The following is a 23785-nucleotide window of genomic DNA, read 5'->3' on the forward strand; positions in this document are numbered from 1 at the left end:
GAGATTTTTTTTGTTTGATTCTCCTGAATAAATTTTTCAGGCGGTCTACCTCTATCAAATCTGATCAGTATGACTCTGTGAGGTTTCCAGAGCCTAATCACACTTTTTAAAAACACAAAGACAAAATCTTTCTCCCAAAATACTGTGTTCCTTAGTCTGAAATCAGAAAAACTTGTATCTTGCACTCTCTCCCAGAGTAATAATATAACCATAAAACTCAAAGTCATAACCATCATGAAGATTAAACAATTTTTAAAAAAGGAAGCAAGCTAAACAATGAGCCTGATAGGCTTTTGTACTCTGTGATATCAGGAAATTAACCCAAAATTCCCATGGAGCCCACATTAAGAGAATTTGAGCTTCCTGTTGTGGTAAATATCAAAAGTAACCACAAACCCTTGCTAGCTGGCATCAACGAGCCATATGGCCTTTAGCAGGGTAATTCATAAAACAAACCAAATACCTTCTATCAATTCCAATATCAATTGCCCAAAATATCTTAATTTGTTAAGCTCTCTACCCGGAGCCACAGATTTTTCTTTATCCTTAATAACTTCTACAATATATGTCTGCATTCACTCTCCCCAGTGTTACAGACATTTATCACAACTCTCTACTTGGAGTTAGTGACCAATTTTTCCCTAAGTTCTGAACCATAGATGAAAATCACCACGTGATTCGGATAATCTCTTTACTCTCCTTAAAACAAACTTAAACACCTTCTATCAATTCTAAAACCAATAAGCAATTTAAAACTCAGGACTTTAGCCCAAAATATATCCATCTGTTAAGCTCTCTACCTGGAGCCATAGATTTTTCTTTAACCTCAATAACTTCTACAATATATGCCTGCATTCACTCTCCCTGGTGTTGCAGACATCCAATCACAACTCTCTACTTGGAGGTAGTGACTAATTTTTCCCTAAGTTCTGAACTGTGGATGAAAATCCCCACCTGATTCAGGTAAACTCTTTACTCTCTTCTTTCTAAAAACAAACTTAATCACCTTTTAATAATACCTGTAATAAAGAAGTAGCTTGTCTAACTAGGATTTCAACCCAAAATTCCCCGTGGAGCCCACGGTAAAAAGAATATGAGTATCCTGAAAGACTTTCTAAACAACTTTCTTTAAAAAGCAGCTTTAATCTCTAACTCTCTGAGCTGCATTACTTCTCACACAGCAGGGGACCTACAGACTGCCAGCCCAGGTGGCTTCCCTGTTTCTTTGTTTGAATTCCCGTGCTTAAGATATCACATGACTTAACATGGCGCTGGCCTCCTCTTACTTAGAAAATAAAAACTTTCTCTCAACTCTTAGGATTACTAGTGGATTCTTGCCCATCACCTTGTTTCGCCATCTGTTGTTGTAAAACTATAATAATAAAAGAGTATTGTTGTCTTTTACCCCACTAGGTCCGCACCGCGGTGCCCCAAGATATCTGCTAGATATCTTGGCAGAAACACATCCCAGCAGCACACTTTCCTACACTCAAACCCTCACATAAAAGAACACACAACACAATAATCTTAGACCCAATTGGTAAGATATAATTGCCCACTTAAACATAAAAAGCCCAGTACCATCCATCCCTTAGGAACATTAATAACAACCTGTAAATACACAGAGCAGAATCTTTACATCACCTGCCATGGCTTCTCACCCTTTCCTCTCTCTTGTCTCTTCAGGATGAGCTTTTAAGCACAAAACTCATATCCTTCTGGGTTGACACACTTCACTTAGCAAGACCAGTTAGCCAGAAGCAGAACTACAGAAGCCAAAAGGCAAGGTTAGTACATTTAGAAACTTCCTCCAGAACTATAGACTTTATTAGACTAAGTCTTTGTTTTCATCTTGTCAGGTAATATTGTCTATGTGCCAAGTTTTATGTCTGAATAGTACTTCCACCATGGAGTCAGTTGTACTAAAGTCTGGGGTTCTGCAACACATGGACGCAGAGTTCCTGTCATTTCTAGGAGACACAATCTCACGACTGACTTCCTGGTCCTCTGGCTCTCACAGTCTTCTTGATGTTCTCTGAGTGTCAGGTGCAGAAGTTGTGTTGTAGATGTGTCCACTGAGGCAAGGCACCCCATGGAACAGTTGTTCTCTGCATTTTGACCACTTGTGGTTTTCTGTGACGATGTCTACCTGCTCCAAAAAGAAGCTTTGGTGAGGGGAGAGAGTCACGTTTACCAGGTAACTGGAGCTGGGAGCGGGGCTTGTCTTCCCTAGTCACTATCTGTGTGTTCTGTTTAACCTTTATGTTCCTACTCCCACTCCCAGGAAAAGTATGGGCATCTTTGCAGCAAGGCTAAGGAGTAGGTCCAGTGCCAGGAATAGGATGAACAGTCTTGCTCCTAGCACTTGGGATTCAGAAGCAGGTGGATCTCAGTGAGGTCCATGCCAGCCAGGGCGTAGTGAGAGCCTGTCTCAACAAACAAAAACTAACTAAATAAAAGGAATACGTCAGCCTTAAAGTCCATGGCAGCAGTTTAGAAAAAAAAATCTTTTCAAATTTCCTAATTTAAACAAATAAAGTCATGTGACTTTTTTTAACATTTGTGTGTGTGTGTGCACATGTGCGTGTGTGTGTGTGTGTGTGTGTGTGTGCCACAACATTCAGCAGTCATAGGACACTTCTGGGGATGGGTTCTTTCTGCCATTGCAGGTCCTGGGGCTCAAACTCTGATCACCAGGCATGGCAGCAAGGACATTTACCTGCTGAGCCATACCTTGCTGAGTGAGAAGTTACCCTAAGAGCTGACACCTGAGGATCTTAAGACACAGATATTATCAGCATTGTCTGCAAGTTTTCTTCCTCTTCATTTTTGATCCTGTGAATCATTATAAAAATTAGGCAGACATTGTCCACCATTAGTTCAGGCTGTGGCGATCTCCATGCAAAAATAGTCTTCACTGAGCTAGGATTGGCTCAGCTGATGCAGAGCTTGCCTAGCATGGAGGAAGACCTGTGTTTGATCCCAGAATCCCCTGCAATCCTAGGACTGGGGAGGGGGAGGCAAGAGGACGAGAAGTTCAGTATCATCCTACGAAGCTTCTCCACTCGTTACCAGGGAGATGTTGGAATTGCAGTTGGTACCAGTTTACCTCTTTAACAGAATGCTTGAGAGCCCTCTGACATCATCCATACCTTAAAGTTTATATTCATTCCCATGATGGAATCATTCTTTTCCCTGACTCTCACCTCCAATTGTGTCCTCTATTCCTTCTACCCCCAATCTTAACAATAAGTAAGGTAAGTTCACCTGAGGCTTCCAAATTCTGGATCGATTAAACTGAGTCAATTCTTAGTCCAACTGTGTTCTTTTTGTCCAAGAAACAATGAGCTTGAGTCAAATCAGTTTTCCAGTGGCTTTGTAATTCGTTGGCTGTGTGGCAATGAACTTCATTTGTAAACCAGATACCCCCTGATCAACAGAACCAGGCAGGATCCTTGAAGACCCTGGGTTAACGATGGAGTGACAGCCTAAGTACTTCCAAATGTCCCGTGAAAAAAGCAACCACTTCGATTTCTTTCCAGCTTCCTGCTTTCTTTCACACCGTTGCCTAACAGTTTGTGTTGGGATCTGTCATATTAGGTTTCTTGTGGTGGAAGTTGCTGGTGTCCTGCCAAGCAGTCTCCTTCCAGCGCTTGATTTGATTTCTTTCTTTTTTTTTTGGGGGGGGGGCAGATTGACATTTTGTAAAATGTCAGGAGATCAGTATCAGTCATGCTAAATAATGTGCCTTATCTGTGAGTCCATTCCTTGTGATGAGAACTTTCCATGTGTTGAATCTCTTATCTTCAACTTGTAATCACACTTATAATTATGTCCCAGATGTGGAACCTTCACCCCCAAAAGGTCCCTTGGATACACATGAGCACTAATGAAGTAGTTTTGAGCACTGGTTCAGTGTCAAGTTTTAATCTAAACTGCCACCAACTACTACTGCCATCTGCTGGTGGCATGCAGAAGTAGCTGCACTTTGTGGTGCGCAGATCTGAAGTAACCAGATGCTTTGTAGGCGCTCACTATTTGGAGAATGGGTAAGTGGAGATTTTGACAGCTTGAGAATGGGGATCTCTCTATATTGCCCAGAAGAGTCTTGAACTCTTTTTTTTTTTTTTTCTCTTTTTTCTTTTTTTCGGAGCTGGGGACCGAACCCAGGGCCTTGCGCTTGCTAGGCAAGCGTGCTACCACTGAGCTAAATCCCCAACCCCCGAGTCTTGAACTCTTATACTCAGGGGACCATCATGCCTTTAATACCCCCACATAACAAGAAAATTTGTTGTTTTGAAACAGAGTCTTACTTTATAGCCCAAGCTGGCTTCATACTTTTGGTACTCCTCTTGCCTTGGCTTTTGAAGTGCTAGGATAACAGGTGTGTGACAACATACACAGCTCTCACATGTCTCAGAAGAATACAGGGACCACTCCAGGCAGAGCCATGCTTCTGTCTATGGTCTGCCCGAGATCTGTCAGCTGTGCTGCTGGCTCTGGATCCACAAACACCTGATCACTGCTCACTACCTTAATATAGTGGAAAGGTAAGAGCCCGTGTACATGACATAGTTTCAGAAAGAGATTTTTCAGTGTGTCTGTATATGCGTATGTGCATGTGACACATACATGTATGTACACGTGTATATGCAAATGTGGATGTATGTCAAGGCCAGAGGTAAATGTCAAGTGTCTCCTGTATTGCTTTCCATTTTGGTTTTGAAGACAAGATCTCATATTGAACTTGGAGCTCACCCATCAGCAAGACTGGCTGGCCAAGGAACCTTAGAGTAGCTGTCTTCAAACTTATGTTCAGCAGTGCAGCAGTTTTCTCTGAAATTGAAACATCCCATCCTGCAGGGAAGTCTTTACAGTGGAAGGACTCAATGCAAAGGAGCTTCAGGAAATTCCTGAAACTGACCAGATTCACTAGGCTCCACCCTGCCAGAGTAACCAATAAAAACTAAGAGTCCCTCTGTAAATAGCCCAACAGAGCAGCAAAGATGTAGACAAGACAAGCTGCAAAGAAGACCCTTAGATGACCAGACCTAGAAGTTCAAGCCAGCTGAGGTGCCTGGATGAAGCTTAGACACTCTGGAATCTGTTGGACTACCTGCAGGCTGTGCAGTGCATTCCATTTTCTCAGCTCTATGAGCTGTCACCCATGCTGGGGTAGGCTTGGGTGATGTAGCTGTCTTTGAGTCATCTCTGCTTATACAAGTAACCCACATTCTTGTGAATTAGCCCCAATAAACCTCATGGATTCACCGAGTTGGACTTCAGTGGTATCCATACTTTAGTCTGTCATGGCTTCTCTGTCTGGAGTGAGAAGGCATGTGTGGCATCTCCCCAGAAAAAGTTTTGTCATACAACACATGGCCAGCTTTTTACCTGGATACTGAGATCTGAACCCCAAGTCTCATTGGGTTTGATTTCCAGCACCTATATGCTGGTTCATAGTCATCTCTAAGCCTAATTCCGGGGGACCTGAGCTTTCTTCTGACCTCTGTAGGTATCAGGTGTGCACTCGGCATACATACACTCAGGCAACGAGCACAAGCACATCAAATAGATTTTTTTTTTTTTTTAATGAACTCTGGTTCTGCTTGCACAGCAGATGCTTTACCCATGGAGCTTTCTCCCTGACTCCATTGGGGGGGGGTGTATTTCAGAGCTGCAAAGTCCTGCCTCATGTCCTCAAACCCTGATTCAAAAGATGCTGATTCGAGTGCAATATCCAAGAAATAGAGCCCTTTTGTCTCCTGCAGGACTTCTGAGAACGCCTAGTATGCTGCCATGCATGGGAAATTATGTGAGGAATGATCTGTCCAGTTGGATTGATCTGCTCAAGCCATCAGCACAAAACATTCTTGTGGCTTCCATCTGAGAAGAGGAAGCCACAGTTGAGAAATTTCTCCCTCAAATTGACCTGTGGGCAAGGCTTTTGGGCACTTTCTTTATTGATGGTTGATGTGGGAGGGGCCATCTCACTGTGGGCGGGGCCATCCCTGGGCTGGTGATACTGGGTTCTGTAAGAAAGCAGGCGGAGCAAGTCATGGGGCAAGCCAGTAAGCAGCACTGCTTCATGGTCTCTGTTTTAGTTCCTGCTGCCCTGGCTCCTGCCTTGAGTTTCTGCCCTGGCTTCCCTCTGTGACCTTAGAGAAAAGAGTTGAAAGTTGAAATAAACCCTTTCCTGTGTATTTACACAGCGTATTTACATGGTGATTTATCACAGCAATGACATATGGACAGATCAGTTCTCTTAGAGTTCTAGAAGCTGCAAGCTGAAGAACAAGGTGCAAGCCAGTTTGTTCGTGTGGCATTCCTTAATGAGCTGGTGCAGGACGGGCGGGGAGAACCTTAGAACTGTACTAATCTTACTGGATTAGGTCCCTGGATTGAACATCGGAAGGGTGTGGCTTCCAGCAGGGGAGGAAAGTCTCTGTGGGAGGTCTCAGACGCGGTCTGATAACAGTCTTAACTTGCTGGGCTAGGAAAGCTAGGAGCCTGCAAATGTTTCCGGAGAAGTTTTTGCTGATTGTGTCAGGGCAGATAAAGAGTGGACAGTCAGTGACCATTAAAGGCATCACAGAGAGCTCAAGATAATCTTGGCTCTGAATCTGTAACATTCCAACTCTCCACAGCTGCAGAATCCTTGCCACCTATTTCTTGTATGTGTTTGTCTTTAACATTAATTAATTAACTAATTAATTAATTAATTTACATGGGTGTTTTGCCGGGGTTTAGGGCTGTGTACTACAGGCATTCCTGTTAGCCACGGGGGAGGGGGGGGGCAGAAGAAGATTTCAGATCCTTGTAGCTGTTTCATGTGCATGTGTCATTATAATTTGTTATCAACACCATTTTTACTTATGTCTCCATAGTTGTGGCAATCATGTTTTGATTGAGCTTTTAAAGTATTTTATTTTTATATGTTGCCTGTACATATGTCTATGTATCACACATGTCTGGCTCCCTAAGAAAGCCATGAGGTGCTGAGACTCAAACCCTGGTCCTCTGGAAGAGCAGTCAGTGCTCTTGATTTGTGAGCTATCTCTACAGCTCCTTGGTTCAATTTTTAAAACTAATGAATGAATCAGCTCCTTATCAAGAGTGTTCACCCCAGCTACACCCTCCCCCATCCCCCAATTGATATATTTCATTTAAAAGCTATGCATATTTGTGAAGTTAACCATAGTATTTCTCTTTCTCATTCCTTTTGCTTTACTGGGAGGGGAATTGAACCCAGGGCCCTGTGCACACTGAGCAAATGCCCCATCATGTAACTATAGCCCCAACCCTTGTTTTAGTCTCTACTTCAAGGTAGGGTCTCACTAGATTGCCTAAGCTGGCTTTGACTCCCTATAGCCCATGTGGCCTTGAGTGGCTGGAAGTACATATAGGCTTGGGGCACTGGGCTTGGCCTTTTAATTTAATTTTTTTTCTTTTCTTTTTTTCGGAGCTGGGGACCGAACCCAGGGCCTTGCGCTTGCTAGGCAAGCGCTCTACCACCGAGCTAAATCCCCAACCCTTAATTTAATTTTTAATTTTGGGGGGGGGTGTCTTGATATGTATGTAGCTCAGGCTGGCCTCAAACATGTGGTAATTCAGCTGCTGCTGACTCCCAAGTACTAGGGACAGTGGTGCGGCACTCTGGCCACGTTGGTATTTCAACTATGAAGACAATGTGTACCTGTCACAACATCATAACCAGCACCTGACACCTTTGTTGTTTCTTTAGGTTTAAATCGTTCAGGCTCCTCTTTTCTAGTTTTTCATAAGAAGGCTCAGCAAGATCAAGGTGCTTCCCACCAAAGCCCGATGATACCAATTCAGTCCCTGGACTCACACACACACACTCACCAAAGTAAATAATAAAAATATTAAAAATAGATTATTCTAGATTATAATCGCTTGCTACTACAAAACACTAGAATGTATTCCTCTTACTAACTAAAATTTGGTCCCTCTTGCCTGTCGTTGCTGTGAGGCCTGTCTTTGGCTTACAGGGATCTCTCCATTTTTGTCTTCTCAAAGTAAAGAATTCAGTCAAGAGACACAGACAACTTAAGCATTCATTTTTTGTATGAACGAAGCAGAGGAGAACGTGAAGTAGGCTATCTCAAAGAGGGTGCAGGACAGCACAGTGTGTTCTGCATATAGGATTTAAAAGAAGCTTTTATATTTGTCAGATGGATAGCATATTCATGGGGTAAGGTGACCTGTTTTCCCTTCCAAATCTCTATGGTCCAATCCCTCCTTGGGAGTATTTCTTCCCAAGGTCTTTTGAAGATGCGAACCCTTTGTTAGTGCACACACGTGGAGAATACCCTGGAGCCTTTGCTTTTGCTACAGTGGGAACAACTTATCCACAGTCCCAAGGGCATTTTCACCACAAAAGGGCCTTCTGACTGTCAGGAGACACAGCCAACCAAGATCAGCTGAAGCTTGTCTCCATCATATCTGAGCCTTAGGAAATGCTCAAGGTCCCGTGATTGATCTTGTGGCTCTGTCAGTTACATTCTGTTGTCCCAGGGTTAGGACCTTCTGCTATCTGTAGCTGAGGTTTTACAGCAAAGGCTGCTCTAGGGTTTAACAATAGACCAGCAGGCTGCACAAGCGTGAGAGGGACCGAAACTGTCATCAGGACTCTCTTCTCCCATCTTCCGCCCTCTTCCTTTCAGACCCACAAATAACCCAGACTCTACTCTGTCCTTTAGATCAATGGGTTTAGCTTCCACACGAGAAGCAACCACAGTGTATGTATCTAATGTTTCCAAATGATGGGGCAGAAGAGTGTGACCGTGAGCTTGCTTAAGGACTACTGCCTTATCGTAAGGCTTTTTAACATAGGCTGCACTTCTAGATTGAGTGTTGCATTGGAAGACACGAGCACACGTGATTAGTATATTAAACAAGTGTTCTGGTTCATTTGTTTGGAGACAGGTTTCACTCTGGAGTCCAGGTTGGCCTTGGTGTTGAGGCGACCTTCCTTTCTCAGTCTCCAGAGTGCTGGGATCGCAGGCCTGGGTTCCTGCCTCCAACTAGCAGAAATTCTTGTGTCCCTGGATTCTTTGTGTCACATTGACTGTTTCCAAATAAGCAATGGTTTTGCTAAACCATTGGAAGTGGTTTGGAAAAGGAAGATCAGTCCACCTGCAGGAGGAGCTCCTGATCTCTCCACTAGAAGAAAGCTGCATCTTGTGTTTTCCTTTCTGAGATGGAAAACTCAGGTTGTGATCGTCTCTAGCCCAAAAGGGAAAATGCAATTAAACCTCAGTACTAGAGGTGTAACAGACCCAGGACTCAACAGTCTCCATGGTGTAAGTATCATTCAAGCTGCTAGAACTGAAACAAAGGCCTAATACATCAAGGCCATAGTTCTGGGAAAGTCTAAATGTACTAACCACCTTGAGTTTTGGCTTCTGTAGTTCTGCTTCTGGTTAATTGTTCTTGTTAACTGAAGTATATCAACCCAGAACATGAGTTTTGTGCTTAAGAACTGACCCAGAGAAAGAATACCCAGTATAGTTGCCAGCAGCTGAATAAAGACTTTTTATTGGCTTAAACCCATGTTTAAGAAGTCTTCTCTGGTTCATACCCCACAACAAGAAGCACCTGTGAGAATTCCCACACAGATGCTCTCTTGCTTACTGCATACCCTTTTTTTTTTTTTTTTTTTAAGATTTTATTTTATTGTATGAGTACACTGTAGCTGCCTTCAGACACACCAGAAGAGGGCATCAGATCTCATTACAGATGGTTGTGAGCCACCATGTGGTTGCTGGGATTTGAACTCAGGACCTCAGGTTGGTGCTCTTAACCACTGAGCCATCTCTCTAGCCCTACTGCATACCTTTTAACAGGGAGTTTGAAAAGGGTCCAAAACTCACTGTACAATTAAAAAAAAAAAAACAAAAAACCTCTTTTTGAAATAAGGATGATGAGCACAGTTTACAAACCTTCTACTTATGAGGGATAGTTCCAATAAGGGTGATGGATGAGGCCAAAGGTTTGTCTTTCTTTATATGCACAGGGCCTTGCAAAGACATTAAATAAGGGAAATGCATTTCAAGAAAAATCTTAGACGTAGGCAAATAGGTTGGAAATGGCCTTGGTTTTATGACTATATGGAAATAGTTTCTCCAGGGCTGGAGGGAGGGGCTGGGTCTGAAGTATGAGGCTGGGGGCTTGGAGAAGCAGACTGATGCGTCAGCATGCAGAATTAAATAGAGACCACATGTCAAAGGCCCTCTTTTTCTCCTGGGGAGAGAGAACTAGCATAAAACCTCCATTCTGAGGGATGATGACAGAAGTAATCATGGATTCGTGGAGGTTGACAAAGCTTTCCAGGTGAGGCTCAGAGGGATGACAGAGCCTTCCGAATGTTGACAGTGTGTGCAGAAAATGTCCACCTACCCACACTGTTTCCAGGCTGTAGAATGTTCCTCTATAAGGACACTCCTACTGTGATTAGATTAGCCTGTCCCCTTGTTCAGCTGTATATAGTAACTATGCCCCTTGTTAATCTGTATTCAATAACCCCACCTCTGCATATAATAAACAGGCTAGGCTTTTCAGATGCTATGGCTTTTCCATCAGCGAGCTAGGAGCACCCAACCCCAGCTTCTCTGTGTTTTTTGTGCCTGTCATTTCTTCATTCTTTCATTACCCCTAGTCAGGGTTCAGGACCCCAAGTTGTGCAAGGATTCAGTACCACAAATGACCAATGACTTCAGACATTCACTATTTGCCAAGAAGCTGGGAAAGGCAACTAAGCTGGGTCTCTGTTACAGTCATCGTTGTCAGGGTCAACAGCACACTCATTTTCTGTCTTTAATAAGTCTTTAAAAATAATTTCTTTTTTTTTGCACTAATTACAGGCTGACTGGACCCATTAATTAGTTTTTCAAAATGCTGTCATAGACCTGATAGATGTACTGAGAGACTTCAGGGGCTCTACACTTCAGCAACAGCGTATAATTGGGGTTTCCTGGCTGGATCCGCAGCTCTGCCAAAATCCAAATGCCATTAGTGAGCTTCAGGGACGGTTACAGCATGTCCTGCCCTTCCACATTCCTCTTGGCGATAGTGTAAACATTGTCGTTTTGCAACTTGCTGGAAACTGTGTCAGCATTTAAATGATACTCCTTAATCTGAAATTGGAGCTCATTTTCATTGGGAATATCCTTCCACATCGCAAGGAAGACCTGGCGTTCAATTTTGCCATCTTCTACAAAAAGCACATTGAGTGGGATGAGGCAGCTGAAGTAGAAGACATCAATATTGTTTTTAACAGCCACCTGCAAGTTATTCAGAGGTTCCATCTTCATGACTGGGCCCAAGGTGTTGAGAGGCAGAGACACATCAATGCTCTGGTTTGACATCAGTGGAGTATGTATGGCCAAGGGAGTGCTCAGGATGACACCGAAGCTATTCTTGTTAAACTGGATGGCAAAATCCGTCATGTGCTGCAGGGCTTTGTTGGTGAAGTTCATTTCCATATAGATGTGCCCTTGGCGGTGAGTAAATGTCCCCAAAATCTCCAAGCCTTTAGCCTTTACAGCAGGTAGCCAGACCGCCTTAGGAGCCACATATCCGCCAGGTACCATGCTTATCCCAGTGGAAAGCTCAAACAGGTCATTCAGACCACTGCTGACCACAGCAGGAGTAGGTGAAGGAGCAAAGGTTGCAGGCACTGATGATGGGATGAAGGACTGTCCTACTTCCTCCAATGCTCCCGCCAAGGTCACTGCCAAGCAGGCTATCCAGTCCTCCTCCTAAAAGATCCACTGCTCCCATCTGCATGGAAGACACTTGCGGGACATTCACTGGGGGACCCAGGTCAAGATTTAAAAGATCCCCCAGAAGGTCGCCTTGAGAGGGGATGACCTGAGGCTGTTCCAGGTTGGTTGCAGTGGTGGTGCCAACAGGGCCATCACCTGCATCAGTGCTCCCATGGTGAATTGGCAAGTGTTTGCGATGAATGCCATGGCTCCCTTCCACAAAAGCATTTGGAGGTTTATGGTACACGGAGGCCAAAGAACCAATATGGCAGATGAGCTCATCCAGGAGGGTAGGTTCAATGAAGTCTGTTTCCTCAGAGATCAATGGCTTCTCAGACAACACTACTTCTTTGGCTGTCACAGGGTCAGTTGAAAGAAGGCGCCAATAAATATAACCCCGATCTCGAAGGTCAAGATTATCAGAATCCTGTGTGGCCAAGCTCAAGACCTGTTGGACCAGCTCCTGTGTTTCTGATGGCTTCTTGAGAAACAGTTTCACTATGGCGGTAAGCAGCGTGAGCTGCACCTGGGTGCTGTCGTCGTGAAAACCTTCCAGGAAGCTCTCTAGTAACTCATCGGCGTTATCGATTCTTTCAGCATACTCTCCTACAATCCAAATCATAGCCGCTCGGGCATCGGGTTCATCCAGGGAGTCCAAGTTCTCACACAGCGTGGCGATAATGCTCTCATACTTGTTGGGGTATTTTCGGAAGATGTCCCTGATGACCACAATTGCCTCTTGGACCACATAATTTACTTTGGTCTGGATTAGATCAAGCAATGTGCTTACACAGCGTTCTGCTGTTTGCTCCACTTTGATGGCACACCGTCCAATGGCCCTCACAGCTTTGCGAACAAAGTCCACATCAACTTCAGTGGCATATTCCTTCAGTTCTGCCAGAACCTGAGCAATGTTGGCTTGGGATGCAAGACGAATCATGATGTCTAACTTCTCTAGTTTAACATAGATAGGATCATTGTACTTCACAAAGAAGACCTTGATTTCCTGCTTCAAGATTTCAGGCCTTTTCTGGACAATTAGGTTGATGTTCTTCAGGGCAACATACTGCACTTCTGGCTCCCCAGAGAGCAAAGTGACAAGTGGAGGCGCTAGCTTCTTTAGCAGCATATTGTAGTCGTCAGAGTCCTTGGGTAACCATTCTAGAAACTTCATTAGAACTTTTACTGCTGAAAGCACCACTGCAGAATTGGCATGAGAGAGCCGAGGCGTCACTCGCTCACAGATGCTCTGAGCTTCCCGGTCATCTTTAGGGTTGTAATTAGACAGGCAGTCCAAGATGAAAATCTGGCCCCACTCGGTGCACTCATTCAGGGCTGTGAGCAGCTTATTGATATTCTGAGGGTTCAGATCAAGTAAGTTGCTGTTTGGGTGAGACTCACTGATCTCAGACAATGCTGCTACAGCATTAGCCACCACCATTGGGTTTGAATCTGCTATGAGATCCCACAGAGAATCCAGAAATCCCTGATCTTCCACCATCTGGGCATTGATATCATGGAGTTTTGCCACTCATACTGCTGTTGTTTTCTGAACATAGGGGTCTTCATCCTTCAAGCACTTGCAGAAGGGTTCACAGAGATACTCTGTAATCTTGTCCACCCGGATGCATCCCATGGTTCTAACTGCCAAGGCTCGAATCAAAGGATTGGGATCTTCACAATCCTTCACAAAGCTGTTAACAGCCATGATGGCCATGTCTGACTGACCGTTGGCATAGTTCATCAGATAGAGGTACACAAGCTTCTTTAGTTCCAGGTTGTCAGTCTGCATAAAGTTCACCACATCTGGGAAGAGAGAGCTCACATCCTTCCCCACAATCATAGCAGCAATCACTTTCTTCACAGCCTCCTTCCTCTTTTCTTTCTTTTCATTGTTGAGTTCAGCTTTTAATTCAAAGATTTCTCCCTTCTTATTGGTTGTGAAGGACTTGGAGTCAGTCATGATTCTGGATCTTCAGCATGAACCAGAGGCAAGGGCAGGGTGGCTGTGGCAGTCAGAGAGCACAGCCGGGAAGGTGGTGTAATGGTTTCCTGCCCGTCACGATTCTCTCTAGATCTAAGACACTGCGCAAAACCTAATTTGCCAGGGACAAAGATCGAAAAATAATTTCTTTTTTTTTTTTTTTATATCTCTTTTTTTTTTTTTAACTTGAGTATTTCTTATTTACATTTCGAGTGTTATTCCCTTTCCCGGTTTACAGGCCAACATCCCCCTAACCCCTCCTCTTCCCCTTTATGGGTGTTCCCCTCCCCATCCTCCCCCCATTGCCGCCCTCCCCCCAACAATCACGTTCACCGGGGGGTCAGTCTTAGCAGGACCAAGGGCTTCCCCTTACACTGGTGATCTTACTAGGATATTCAATGCTACCTATGAGGTCAGAGTCCAGGGTCAGTCCATGTATAGTCTTTAGGTAGTGGCTTAGTCCCTGGAAGCTCTGGTTGCTTGGCATTGTTGCTCATATGGGGTCTCGAGCCCCTTCAAGCTCTTCCAGTTCTTTCTCTGATTCCTTCAACGGGGGTCCTGTTCTCAGTTCAGTGGTTTGCCGCTGGCATTCACCTCTGTATTTGCTGTATTCTGGCTGTGTCTCTCAGGAGAGATCTACACTTCTGCACTTCTTTGCTTCATCCATCTTGTCTAATTGGGTGGCTGTATATGTATGGGCCACATGTGGGGCAGGCTCTGAATGGGTGTTCCTTCTGTCTCTGTTTTAATCTTTGCCTCTCTATTCCCTGCCAACGGTATTCTTGTTCCCCTTTTAAAGGAGTGAAACATTCACATTTTTTTTTCTTTTTTCTTTTTTTTTTCGGAGCTGGGGACCGAACCCAGGGCCTTGCGCTTGCTAGGCAAGTGCTCTACCACTGAGCTAAATCCCCGACCCTGAAGCATTCACATTTTGGTCATCCCTCTTGAGTTTCATGTATTCTAGGCATCTAGGGTAATTCAAGCATTTGGGCTAATAGCCACTTATCAATGAGTGCATACCATGTGTGTTTTTCTGTGATTGGGTTACCTCACTCAGGATGATATTTTCCAGTTCCATCCATTTGCCTATGAATTTCATAAAGTCATTATTTCTGACTATTTTGATAGCTGAATTATATTCCATTGTGTAGATGTACCATATTTTCTGTATTCATTCCTCTGTTAAAGGGCATCTGGGTTCTTTCCAGCTTCTGGCTATTATAAATAAGGCTGCTATGAACATAGTGGAGCACGTGTCTTTTTATATGTTGGGGCATCTTTTGGGTATATGCCCAAGAGAGGTATAGCTGGATCCTCAGGCAGTTCAATGTCCAATTTTTCTGAGGAAACTCAGACTGATTTCCAGAATGGTTGTACCAGTCTGCAATCCCACCAACAATGGAGGAGTGTTCCTCTTTCTCCACATCCTCGACAGCATTTGCTGTCACCTGAGTTTAAGATCTTAGCCATTCTCACTGGTGTGAGGTGAAATCTCAGGGTTGTTTTGATTTGCATTTCCCTTATGACTAAAGATGTTGAACATTTCTTTAGGTGTTTCTCAGCCATTAGGCATTCCTCAGCTGTGAACCCCATTTTTTAATAGGGCTATTTGTCTCCCTGCGGTCTAACTTCGTGAGTTCTTTGTATATTTTGGATATAAGGCCTCTATCTGTTGTAGGATTGGTAAAGATCTTTTCCCAATCTGTTGGTTGCCGTTTTGTCCTAACCACAGTGTCCTTTGCCTTACAGAAGCTTTGCAGTTTTATGAGATCCCATTTGTCGATTCATGATCTTAGAGCATAAGTCATTGGTGTTTTGTTCAGGAAATTTTTTCCAGTGCCCATGTGTTCGAGATGCTGCCCTAGTTTTTCTTCTTTTAGTTTGAGTGTATCTGGTTTGATGTGGAGGTCCTTGATCCACTTGGACTTAAGCTTTGTACAGGGTGATAAGCATGGATCGATCTGCATTCTTCTACATGTTGACCTCCAGTTGAACCAGCACCATTTGCTGAAAATGCTATCTTTTATCCATTTGATGGTTTTGGCTCCTTTGTCAAAAATCAAGTGACCATAGGTGTGTGGGTTCATTTCTGGGTCTTCTATTCTGTTCCATTGGTCTATCTGTCTGTCTCTGTACCAATACCATGCAGTTTTTTATCACTATTGCTCTGTAATACTGCTTGAGTTCAGGGATATTGATTCCCCCTGAAGTCCTTTTATTGTTGAGGATAGTTTTAGCTATCCTGGGTTTTTTGTTATTCCAGATGAATTTGCAAATTGTTCTGTCTAACTCTTTGAAGAAATGGATTGGTATTTTGATGGGGATTGCATTGAATCTGTAGATCGCTTTTGGTAAAATGCCATTTTTACTATATTAATCCTGCCAATTCATGAGCATGGGAGATCTTTCCATCTTCTGAGGTCTTCTTCAATTTCTTTCTTCAGAGTCTTGGAAGTTCTTATTGTACAGATCTTTTACTTGCTTGGTTAAAGTCACACCAAGGTACTTTATATTATTTGGGTCTATTATGAAGGGTGTCGTTTCCCTAATTTCTTTCTCAGCTTGTTTCTCTTTTGTGTAGAAGGAGGCTACTGATTTATTTGAGTTAATTTTATACCCAACCACTTTGCTGAAGGTGTTTATCAGGTTTAGTAGTTCTCTGGTGGAACTTTTGGGATCACTTAAATATACTATCATATCATCTGCAAATAGTGATATTTTGACTTCTTCTTTTCCGATCTGTATCCCCTTGACCTCCTTTTTGTTGTCTGATTGCTCTGGCTAGAACTTCAAGAACTATATTGAATAAGTAGGAGAGAGTGGGCAGCCTTGTCTAATCCCTGATTTTAGTGGGATTGCTTCAAGTTTCTCTCCATTTAGTTTAATGTTAGCAACTGGTTTGCTGTATATGGCTTTTACTGTGTTTAGGTATGGGCCTTGAATTCCTGTTCTTTCCAGGACTTTTATCATGAAGGGGTGTTGAATTTTGTCAAATGCTTTCTCAGCATCTAATGAAATGATCATGTGGTTTTGTTCTTTCAGTTTGTTTATATAATGGATCATGTTGATGGTTTTCCATATATTAAACCATCCCTGCATGACTGGGATGAAGCCTACTTATTCATGGTGGATGATTGTTTTTTGATGTGCTCTTGGATTCAGTTTGCCAGAATTTTATTGAGTATTTTTGCATCAATATTCATAAGGGAAATTGGTCTGAAGTTCTCTTTCTTTGTTGGGTCTTTGTGTGGTTTCGGTATAAGAGTAATTGTGGCTTCATGGAAGGAATTCGGTAGTGCTCCATCTGTTTCAATTTTGTGGAATAGTTTGGATAATATTGGTATGAGGTCTTCTATGAAGGTCTGATAGAATTCTGCACTAAACCTATCTGGACCTGGGCTCTTTTTGGTTGGGAGACCTTTAATGACTGCTTCTATTTCCTTAGGAGTTCTGAGGTTGTTTAACTGGTTTATCTGTTTCTGATTTAACTTCGGTACCTGGTATCTGTCTAGGAAATTGTCCATTTCCTGCAGATTTTCAAGTTTTGTTGAATATAGGCTTTTATAGTAAGATCTGATGATTTTTTGAATTTCCTCTGAATCTGTAGTTATGTCTCCCTTTTCATTTCTGATTTTGTTAATTTGGACACACTCTCTGTGTCCTCTTGTTAGTCTGGCTAAGGGTTTATCTATCTTCTTGATTTTCTCAAAGAACCAACTTTTGATTCTGTTGATTCTTTCTATGGTCCTTTTTGTTTCTACCTGGCTGATTTCAGCTCTGAGTTTGATTATTTCCTGCCTTCTACTCCTCCTGGGTGTATTTGCTTCTTTTTGTTCTAGAGCTTTTAGGTGTACTGTCACACTGGTGACATATGCTCTCTCCTGTTTCTTTCTGCAGGCACTCAGAGCTATGAGTTTTCTTCTTAGCACAGCTTTCATTGTGTCCCATACATTTGGGGATTTGTACCTTCATTTTCATTAAATTCTAAGAAGTCTTTAATTTCTTTCTTTATTTCTTCCTTGACCAGGTTATGGTTGAGTAGAGCATTGGTCAACTTCCATGTATATGTGGGCGTTCTTCCCTTATTGTTATTGAAGACCAGTTTTAGGCCGTGGTGGTCTGATAGGACGCATGGATTATTTCTATCTTTCTGTACCTGTTGAGGCCCGTTTTTTGACCAATTATATGGTCAATTTTGGAGAAAGTACCATGAGAAGCTGAGAAGAAGGTATATCCTTTGCTTTAGGATAGAATGTTCTATAAATATCTGTTAAGTCCATTTGGTTCATGACTTCTCTTAGTCTGTTTATGTCTCTGTTTAATTTCTGTTTCCATGATCTGTCCATTGATGAGAGTGGGGTGTTGAAATCTCCTACTATTGTTGTGTGAGGTGCAATGTGTGTTTTGAGCTTTAGTAAGGTTTCTTTTACGTATGTAGGTGCCCTTGTATTTGGGGCATAGATATTTAGGATTGGGAGTTCATCTTGGTTGATTTTTTCCTTTGATGAATATGAAGTGTCCTTCCTTATCTTTTTTGATGACTTTTAGTTGAAAATTGATTTTATTTGATATTAGAATGGCTACTCCAGCTTGCTTCTTCCGACCATTTGCTTGGAAAGTTGTTTTCCAGCCTTTCACTCTGAGGTAGTGTCTGTCTTTGTCTCTGAGGTGTGTTTCCTGTAGGCAGCAGAATGCAGGGTCCTCGTTGCATATCCAGTTTGTTAATCTATGTCTTTTTATTGGGGAGTTGAGGCCATTGATGTTGAGAGATATTAAGGAATAGTGATTATTGCTTCCTGTTATATTCATATTTGGATGTGAGGTTATGTTTGTGTGCTTTTCTTCTCTTTGTTTTGTTGCCAAGACAATTAGTTTCTTGCTTCTTCTAGGGTATAGCTTGCCTCCTTATGTTGAGCTTTAGCATTTATTATCCTTTGTCGTGCTGGATTTGTAGAAAGATATTGTGTAAATTTGGTTTTGTCATGGAATATCTTGGTTTCTCCATCTATGTTAATTGCGAGTTTTGTAGGATACAGTAACCTGGGCTGGCATTTGTGTTTCTTAGGGTCTGTATGACATCAGTCCAGGATCTTCTGGCTTTCATGGTCTCTGGTGAGAAGTCTTGTATAATTCTGATAGGTCTGCCTTTATATGTTACTTGACCTTTTTCCCTTACTGCTTTTAATATTATTTCTTTATTTTGTGCATTTGGTGTCTTGACTATTATGTGACGGGAGGATTTTCTTTTCTGGTCCAATCTATTTGGAGTTCTGTAGGCTTTTGTATGCTTATGGTATCTCTTTTTTTAGGTTAGGAAGTTTTCTTCTATGATTTTGTTGAAGATATTTACTGGTCCTTTGAGCTGGGAGTCTTCACTCTCTTCTATACCTATTATCCTTAGGTTTGATCTTCTCATTGAGTCCTGGATTTCCCTGTATGTTTTGGACCAGTAGTTTTTTCCTTTACATTATCTTTGACAGTTGAGTCAATGATTTCTATGGAATCTTCTGCTCCTGAGATTCTCTCTTCCATCTCTTGTATTCTGTTGGTGAAGCTTGTATCACGGCTCCTTGTCTCTTCTTTTTGGTTTTCTATATCCAGGGTTATTTCCATGTGTTCTTTCTTGATTGCTTTATTTCCATTTTTAATTCCTTCAACTGTTTGATTGTGTTTTCCTGGAATTCTTTCAGGGATTTTTTGCGATTCCTCTCTGTAGGCTTCTACTTGTTCTCTAAGGGAGTTCTTCACGTCTTTCTCAAGTCCTCCAGCATCATGATCAAATATGATTTTGAAACTAGATCTTGCTTTTTCTGGTGTGTTTGGATATTCCATGTTTGTTTTTTTGGGAGAATTGGGCTCCGATGATGCCATGTAGTCTTTGTTTCTGTTGCTTGTGTTCCTGTGCTTGCCTCTCGCCATCAGATTATCTCTAGTGTTACTTTGTTCTGCTATTTCTGACAGTGGCTAAACTGTCCTATAAGCCTGTGTGTCAGGAGTGCTGTAGACCTGTTTTCCTGTTTTCTTTCAGCCAGTTATGGGGACAGAGTGTTCTGCTTTGGGGCGTGTAGTTTTTCTTCTCTACGGGTCTTCAGCTGTTCCTGTGGCCCTGTGTCTTGAGTTCATCAGGCAGGTCACTTGCAGCAGAAAAGTTGGTCTTACCTGTGGTCCTTAGGCCCAAGTTCGCTCGCAGGGTGCTGCCCACGGGCTCTCTGCGGCGGCAGCAACCAGGAAGATCTGCCCCGCCCCTTCTGGGAGCTTCAGTGCACCAGGGTTCCAGATGGCCTTTGGTGTTTTCCTCTGGCGTCCGAGATGTGTGTGCAGAGAGCAGTGTCTTCTGGTCTCCCAGGCTTGGCTGCCTCTCTGAAGGTTTAGCTCTCCCTCCCACGGGATTTGGGTGCAGATAACTGTTTATCCGGTCTGTTTCCTTCAGGTTCCGGCAGTGTCTCAGGCAGGGGTCCTGCCGCTCCTGGGCCCTCCCCCACGGGAACCCAGAGGCCTTATACAGTTTCCTCTTGGGCGAGGGATGTGGGCGGGGGTGGGCAGTGTTGGTGGTCTCTTCTGCTCTGCAGCCTCAGGAGTGCCCACCTGACCAGGCGGTGAGGTCTCTCTCCCACGGGGTCTGGGATCAGAGAGCTGCTGCAGGCCGGGATCCGCGGGTGTGGGACTCCCGGTAAACACAGGACGTGCCCGGTCCTAGAGGAATTCTGCCTCCGTGTGACCGGAGTTCGCCAGGCAGCTTTCTTGTAGCAGAAAAGTTGGTCTTACCTGTGGTCCCGAGGCTCAAGTTCGCTCGTGGGGTGTTGCTTATGAGCTCTCTGTGAGGGCAGCAACCAGGAAGATCTGCGCCACCCTTTCCAGGAGCTTCCGTGCACCAGGGTTCCAGATGGCATTTGGTGTTTTCCTCTGGAATCAGTAATGTGGGCAGAGTGGAGTTTCTTCTGGTTTCCCAGGTGTGTCTGCCTCTCTGAAGGTTTAGCTCTCCCTCCCACGGGATTTGGGTGCAGAGAACTGTTTATCTGGTCGGTCCTTTCAGGTTCCGGCTGTGTCTCAGACGCAGGGGACCTGCTACTGCTGTGCCCTTATCCAAGGGAACCCAGAGTCCATATACAGTTTCCTCTTGGGCCAGGGATGTGGGCAGGGGTGGGCAGTGTTGGTGGTCTCTTCCACTCTGCAGTCTCAGGAGTGCCCACCTGTCCAGGCGGTTAGGTCTCTCTCCCACGGGGTTTGGGAGCAGCGAGCTGCTGCGGGCAGGGATCCGTGGGTTTGGGAATCCCGCTAAAAACCCTAAAAATAATTTCTTAACATTGTAAAGAGAGTTCCTGTTATAAACAAGTCAGTCTCTCTCTCTGGGTGCGCGCGTGTGTGTGTATATGTGTGTGTATCAGGAATGGTTAATATTTATATCCTGAAGTTCCATGTACTGAAACCTTGTTTCCTCGGTAGGTCAAAGTTCAAATAAGGGAGGCTCTTTAAGAGGTGGGTGCTGGTGAGAGGCCCTTAAGTCAACACTGCCTTCACAAGAGAGTGAAGTCATGCCTTTGGGACACTAGTTAGTTCTTTTGAGGGGGTGATTTTAAAAGAGCAAGACAGAATTGGGCTGCAGCTCAGTGGCAGTGACTTCCCTAGCATGTGCAAGGTTCTGGGTTACTCCCAGTACTTTAGGAAGAGAGAGAGAGAGAGAGAGAGAGAGAGAGAGAGAGAGAGAGAGAGAGAGAGAACACCAAAACTAAAACTGAAACCACCCCTCCCACCACCACCCCTCGAAACCCAGCAAGATGGAAACTTCTCTGTTCACTCTGTTCCTGTCTCAGCTTGTTGACTCCTACTCCTGCACCAGACTGTTTTCAATGACATAATGCAGTTAGGGGCTATTATCAGAGCAATTCAAAGTGTTCATTGGGCCATACTAATTTCTAAAACCAATAACTAGAAGAAGGAGGAGGAAAAGGGGAAGCAATAGGAGAAGGAGAAGAAGAAGACAGAGAAGAAGGAGAAGAAGAAGAAGAAAAGGGGCTAGAGAGATGGCTCAGTAGTTAAGAGCATGGACTGCTCTTCCAGAGGTCCTGAGTTCAATTCCTAGCAACCCCATGGTGGCTCACAACCATCTGTAATGGCATCAGATACCCTCTTCTGGTGTGCTGAAGACAGCAACAGTGTATTCATATACATAAAATAAATAAAAATAAATCTTTAAAAAACAAAAGAAAATCATTTTTATATATGATGCAGCCTTTGGTATTTTGTCATTGTGACGAATGCTATTTTAGGTCCCACATACTTCTCACCCAGTTTCCCTGATTTTTAGCATCTTCAATACTGTGATTAAGAAATTATCTTTGGTAAAACATTCTTTTCAACTAAAAGATTTTCACATTTTTAACAGTATTACAGGGGCTGGAGAGAAAATAGGAGTGCTTGTTGCCCTGGGAAAGGACCAGAGTTTGGTTCCCAGACCTCATAGTAGGCAGGTCAAAACTGTTAGATCCCAACCTCTAAAATAACAATCTGGGCTTAGCACAGGCCAGACTCTGACTGGGGTAAACACTCAGAATTCCTCAAAATCCTGTAAAGTGGGTTTCTGTTTCCCAGGAAAATCCATTGCTCTCTTATCTGTCTCTATATCTAAAGAGGTCCTTTAGTTCCCTCTTAACTCAAACAAGGTTCCAACAGTCTTGTCCCCACAGGACAATGGCAAAATTTCCTAAGATTTGTTCCTGATTTCTTTTGGGGGCTGTGCTGAAATATGAATGGAAGTCTTAGGGTCTCCTTCTGGTCAACCCATGGTTGCTGGATGCAATGCTCTCTCATTCCTCCCCTGATTTGGGAGAAATCCTGACCAACTGGGTATTCCCAGCTGTTGGAGTGAGGGGGCCCCAAAGAGCAGGGCTCAGTATGCAGGCTCATACTCTACTCCTCAAAGGACAGAGATTTCAGATCCAGTGCCTTCTTTTCATGAGGTGTTCTCATTTGCTAGCTATGACGTATAAATTCTAGTCATAGCTATTTTTCTGACTCTGAGGCATGTGGGAAGTTGCCGAAGGCAGATTCCATGATGTGAGGCAGGTCTTCAAGATGTGATTCTAGGAATTACTTCAGGTAATTCTCTTTCTGGTGTGTCAGCCAGGTCTCCAGATCCAGAATTTTGGCTGTTGGCAGTTGGAGGAGGGGGATGTATTATTTTTATCAGATAGGGTTTTTGGTTTTTCAGAAAAGGTCTTACGTAGTGGCCCAGGCTGGACTCAAACTCATTGTATAGCTAAAGATAGCCTTGAAGTCCTGACCTCCCTTCTCTACCTCTGAGTGTTAGGATCACAGGCGTGAGCTACAATTTTTGGCTTCATATAGATAGTTTAAAATGTCATGAAAAGTAAGGGGACCAATCTTACTTTTATGTTATTCTGCTAGCCTGTCACTAAAGACTAGCATCCTGAATGTTTGGGTGTATCTATGTCATTGCTGCCCAATAGACATTTCTGCCCTGATGGAAATGACCCCTCGTCCTAGGTGTTAGCCTAGTGTTACATATGCTTAGTAAGTGATAGCATGACTTTCTAGTTCAATGGTGTGTGTAGGCGTGTGCGTGTGTGTGCAGGTGTGTGTGTGTGTGTGTGTGTGTGTGTGTGTGTGTGTGTGCACAAGTGTGTGTCCAGGTGTTTTCTATTGCTCTCTGCCTTACTTTTTGAGACAGGGTCTCTCACTTTACCTTCTGCTAGGCTGGCAGGCCAGTGAACTCCAGAGTTCTGTCTGTCTGCACTCCTGCCTGCCAGCACTGGAGCTGCAGACGTCCACCACACTCAACTTTTAATAGGATCTGCGGATCAGAATTCAGGTCCTTATACCTGAGTGCCAAACAATTAACTAACTGAAACATCTTACCAGTCCTTAGTTTAATTTTAGTGGGTTACATTTAAATTCGATTAGCCACATGAAGACCTAGCATTTTGCCCCCTCTATTACCTAGCGCTTCCAGCCAGGTTCACCTCCCAAAGTTTCTAGGACTTCCCCTAAACAA

The 23785-nt window shown here is 43.6% G+C and overlaps 1 protein-coding gene across 1 annotated transcript; it reads right to left on the reverse strand.

The window, feature by feature from the left end:
• Window positions 1-10877: 10877 nt before the first annotated feature.
• LOC116883785 (AP-1 complex subunit beta-1-like) lies at window positions 10878-13778 on the reverse strand. The gene is given in 2 exon segments (XM_032885028.1): window positions 10878-11730; window positions 11732-13778. Coding segments are annotated over 2 exon segments (2847 nt in total). The 5' UTR covers window positions 13753-13778; the 3' UTR covers window positions 10878-10904.
• Window positions 13779-23785: the final 10007 nt, after the last annotated feature.

The sequence above is a fragment of the Rattus rattus genome, chromosome 14 (assembly GCF_011064425.1).
Source record: "Rattus rattus isolate New Zealand chromosome 14, Rrattus_CSIRO_v1, whole genome shotgun sequence".
Classification (NCBI taxonomy): Eukaryota; Metazoa; Chordata; class Mammalia; order Rodentia; family Muridae; genus Rattus; species Rattus rattus.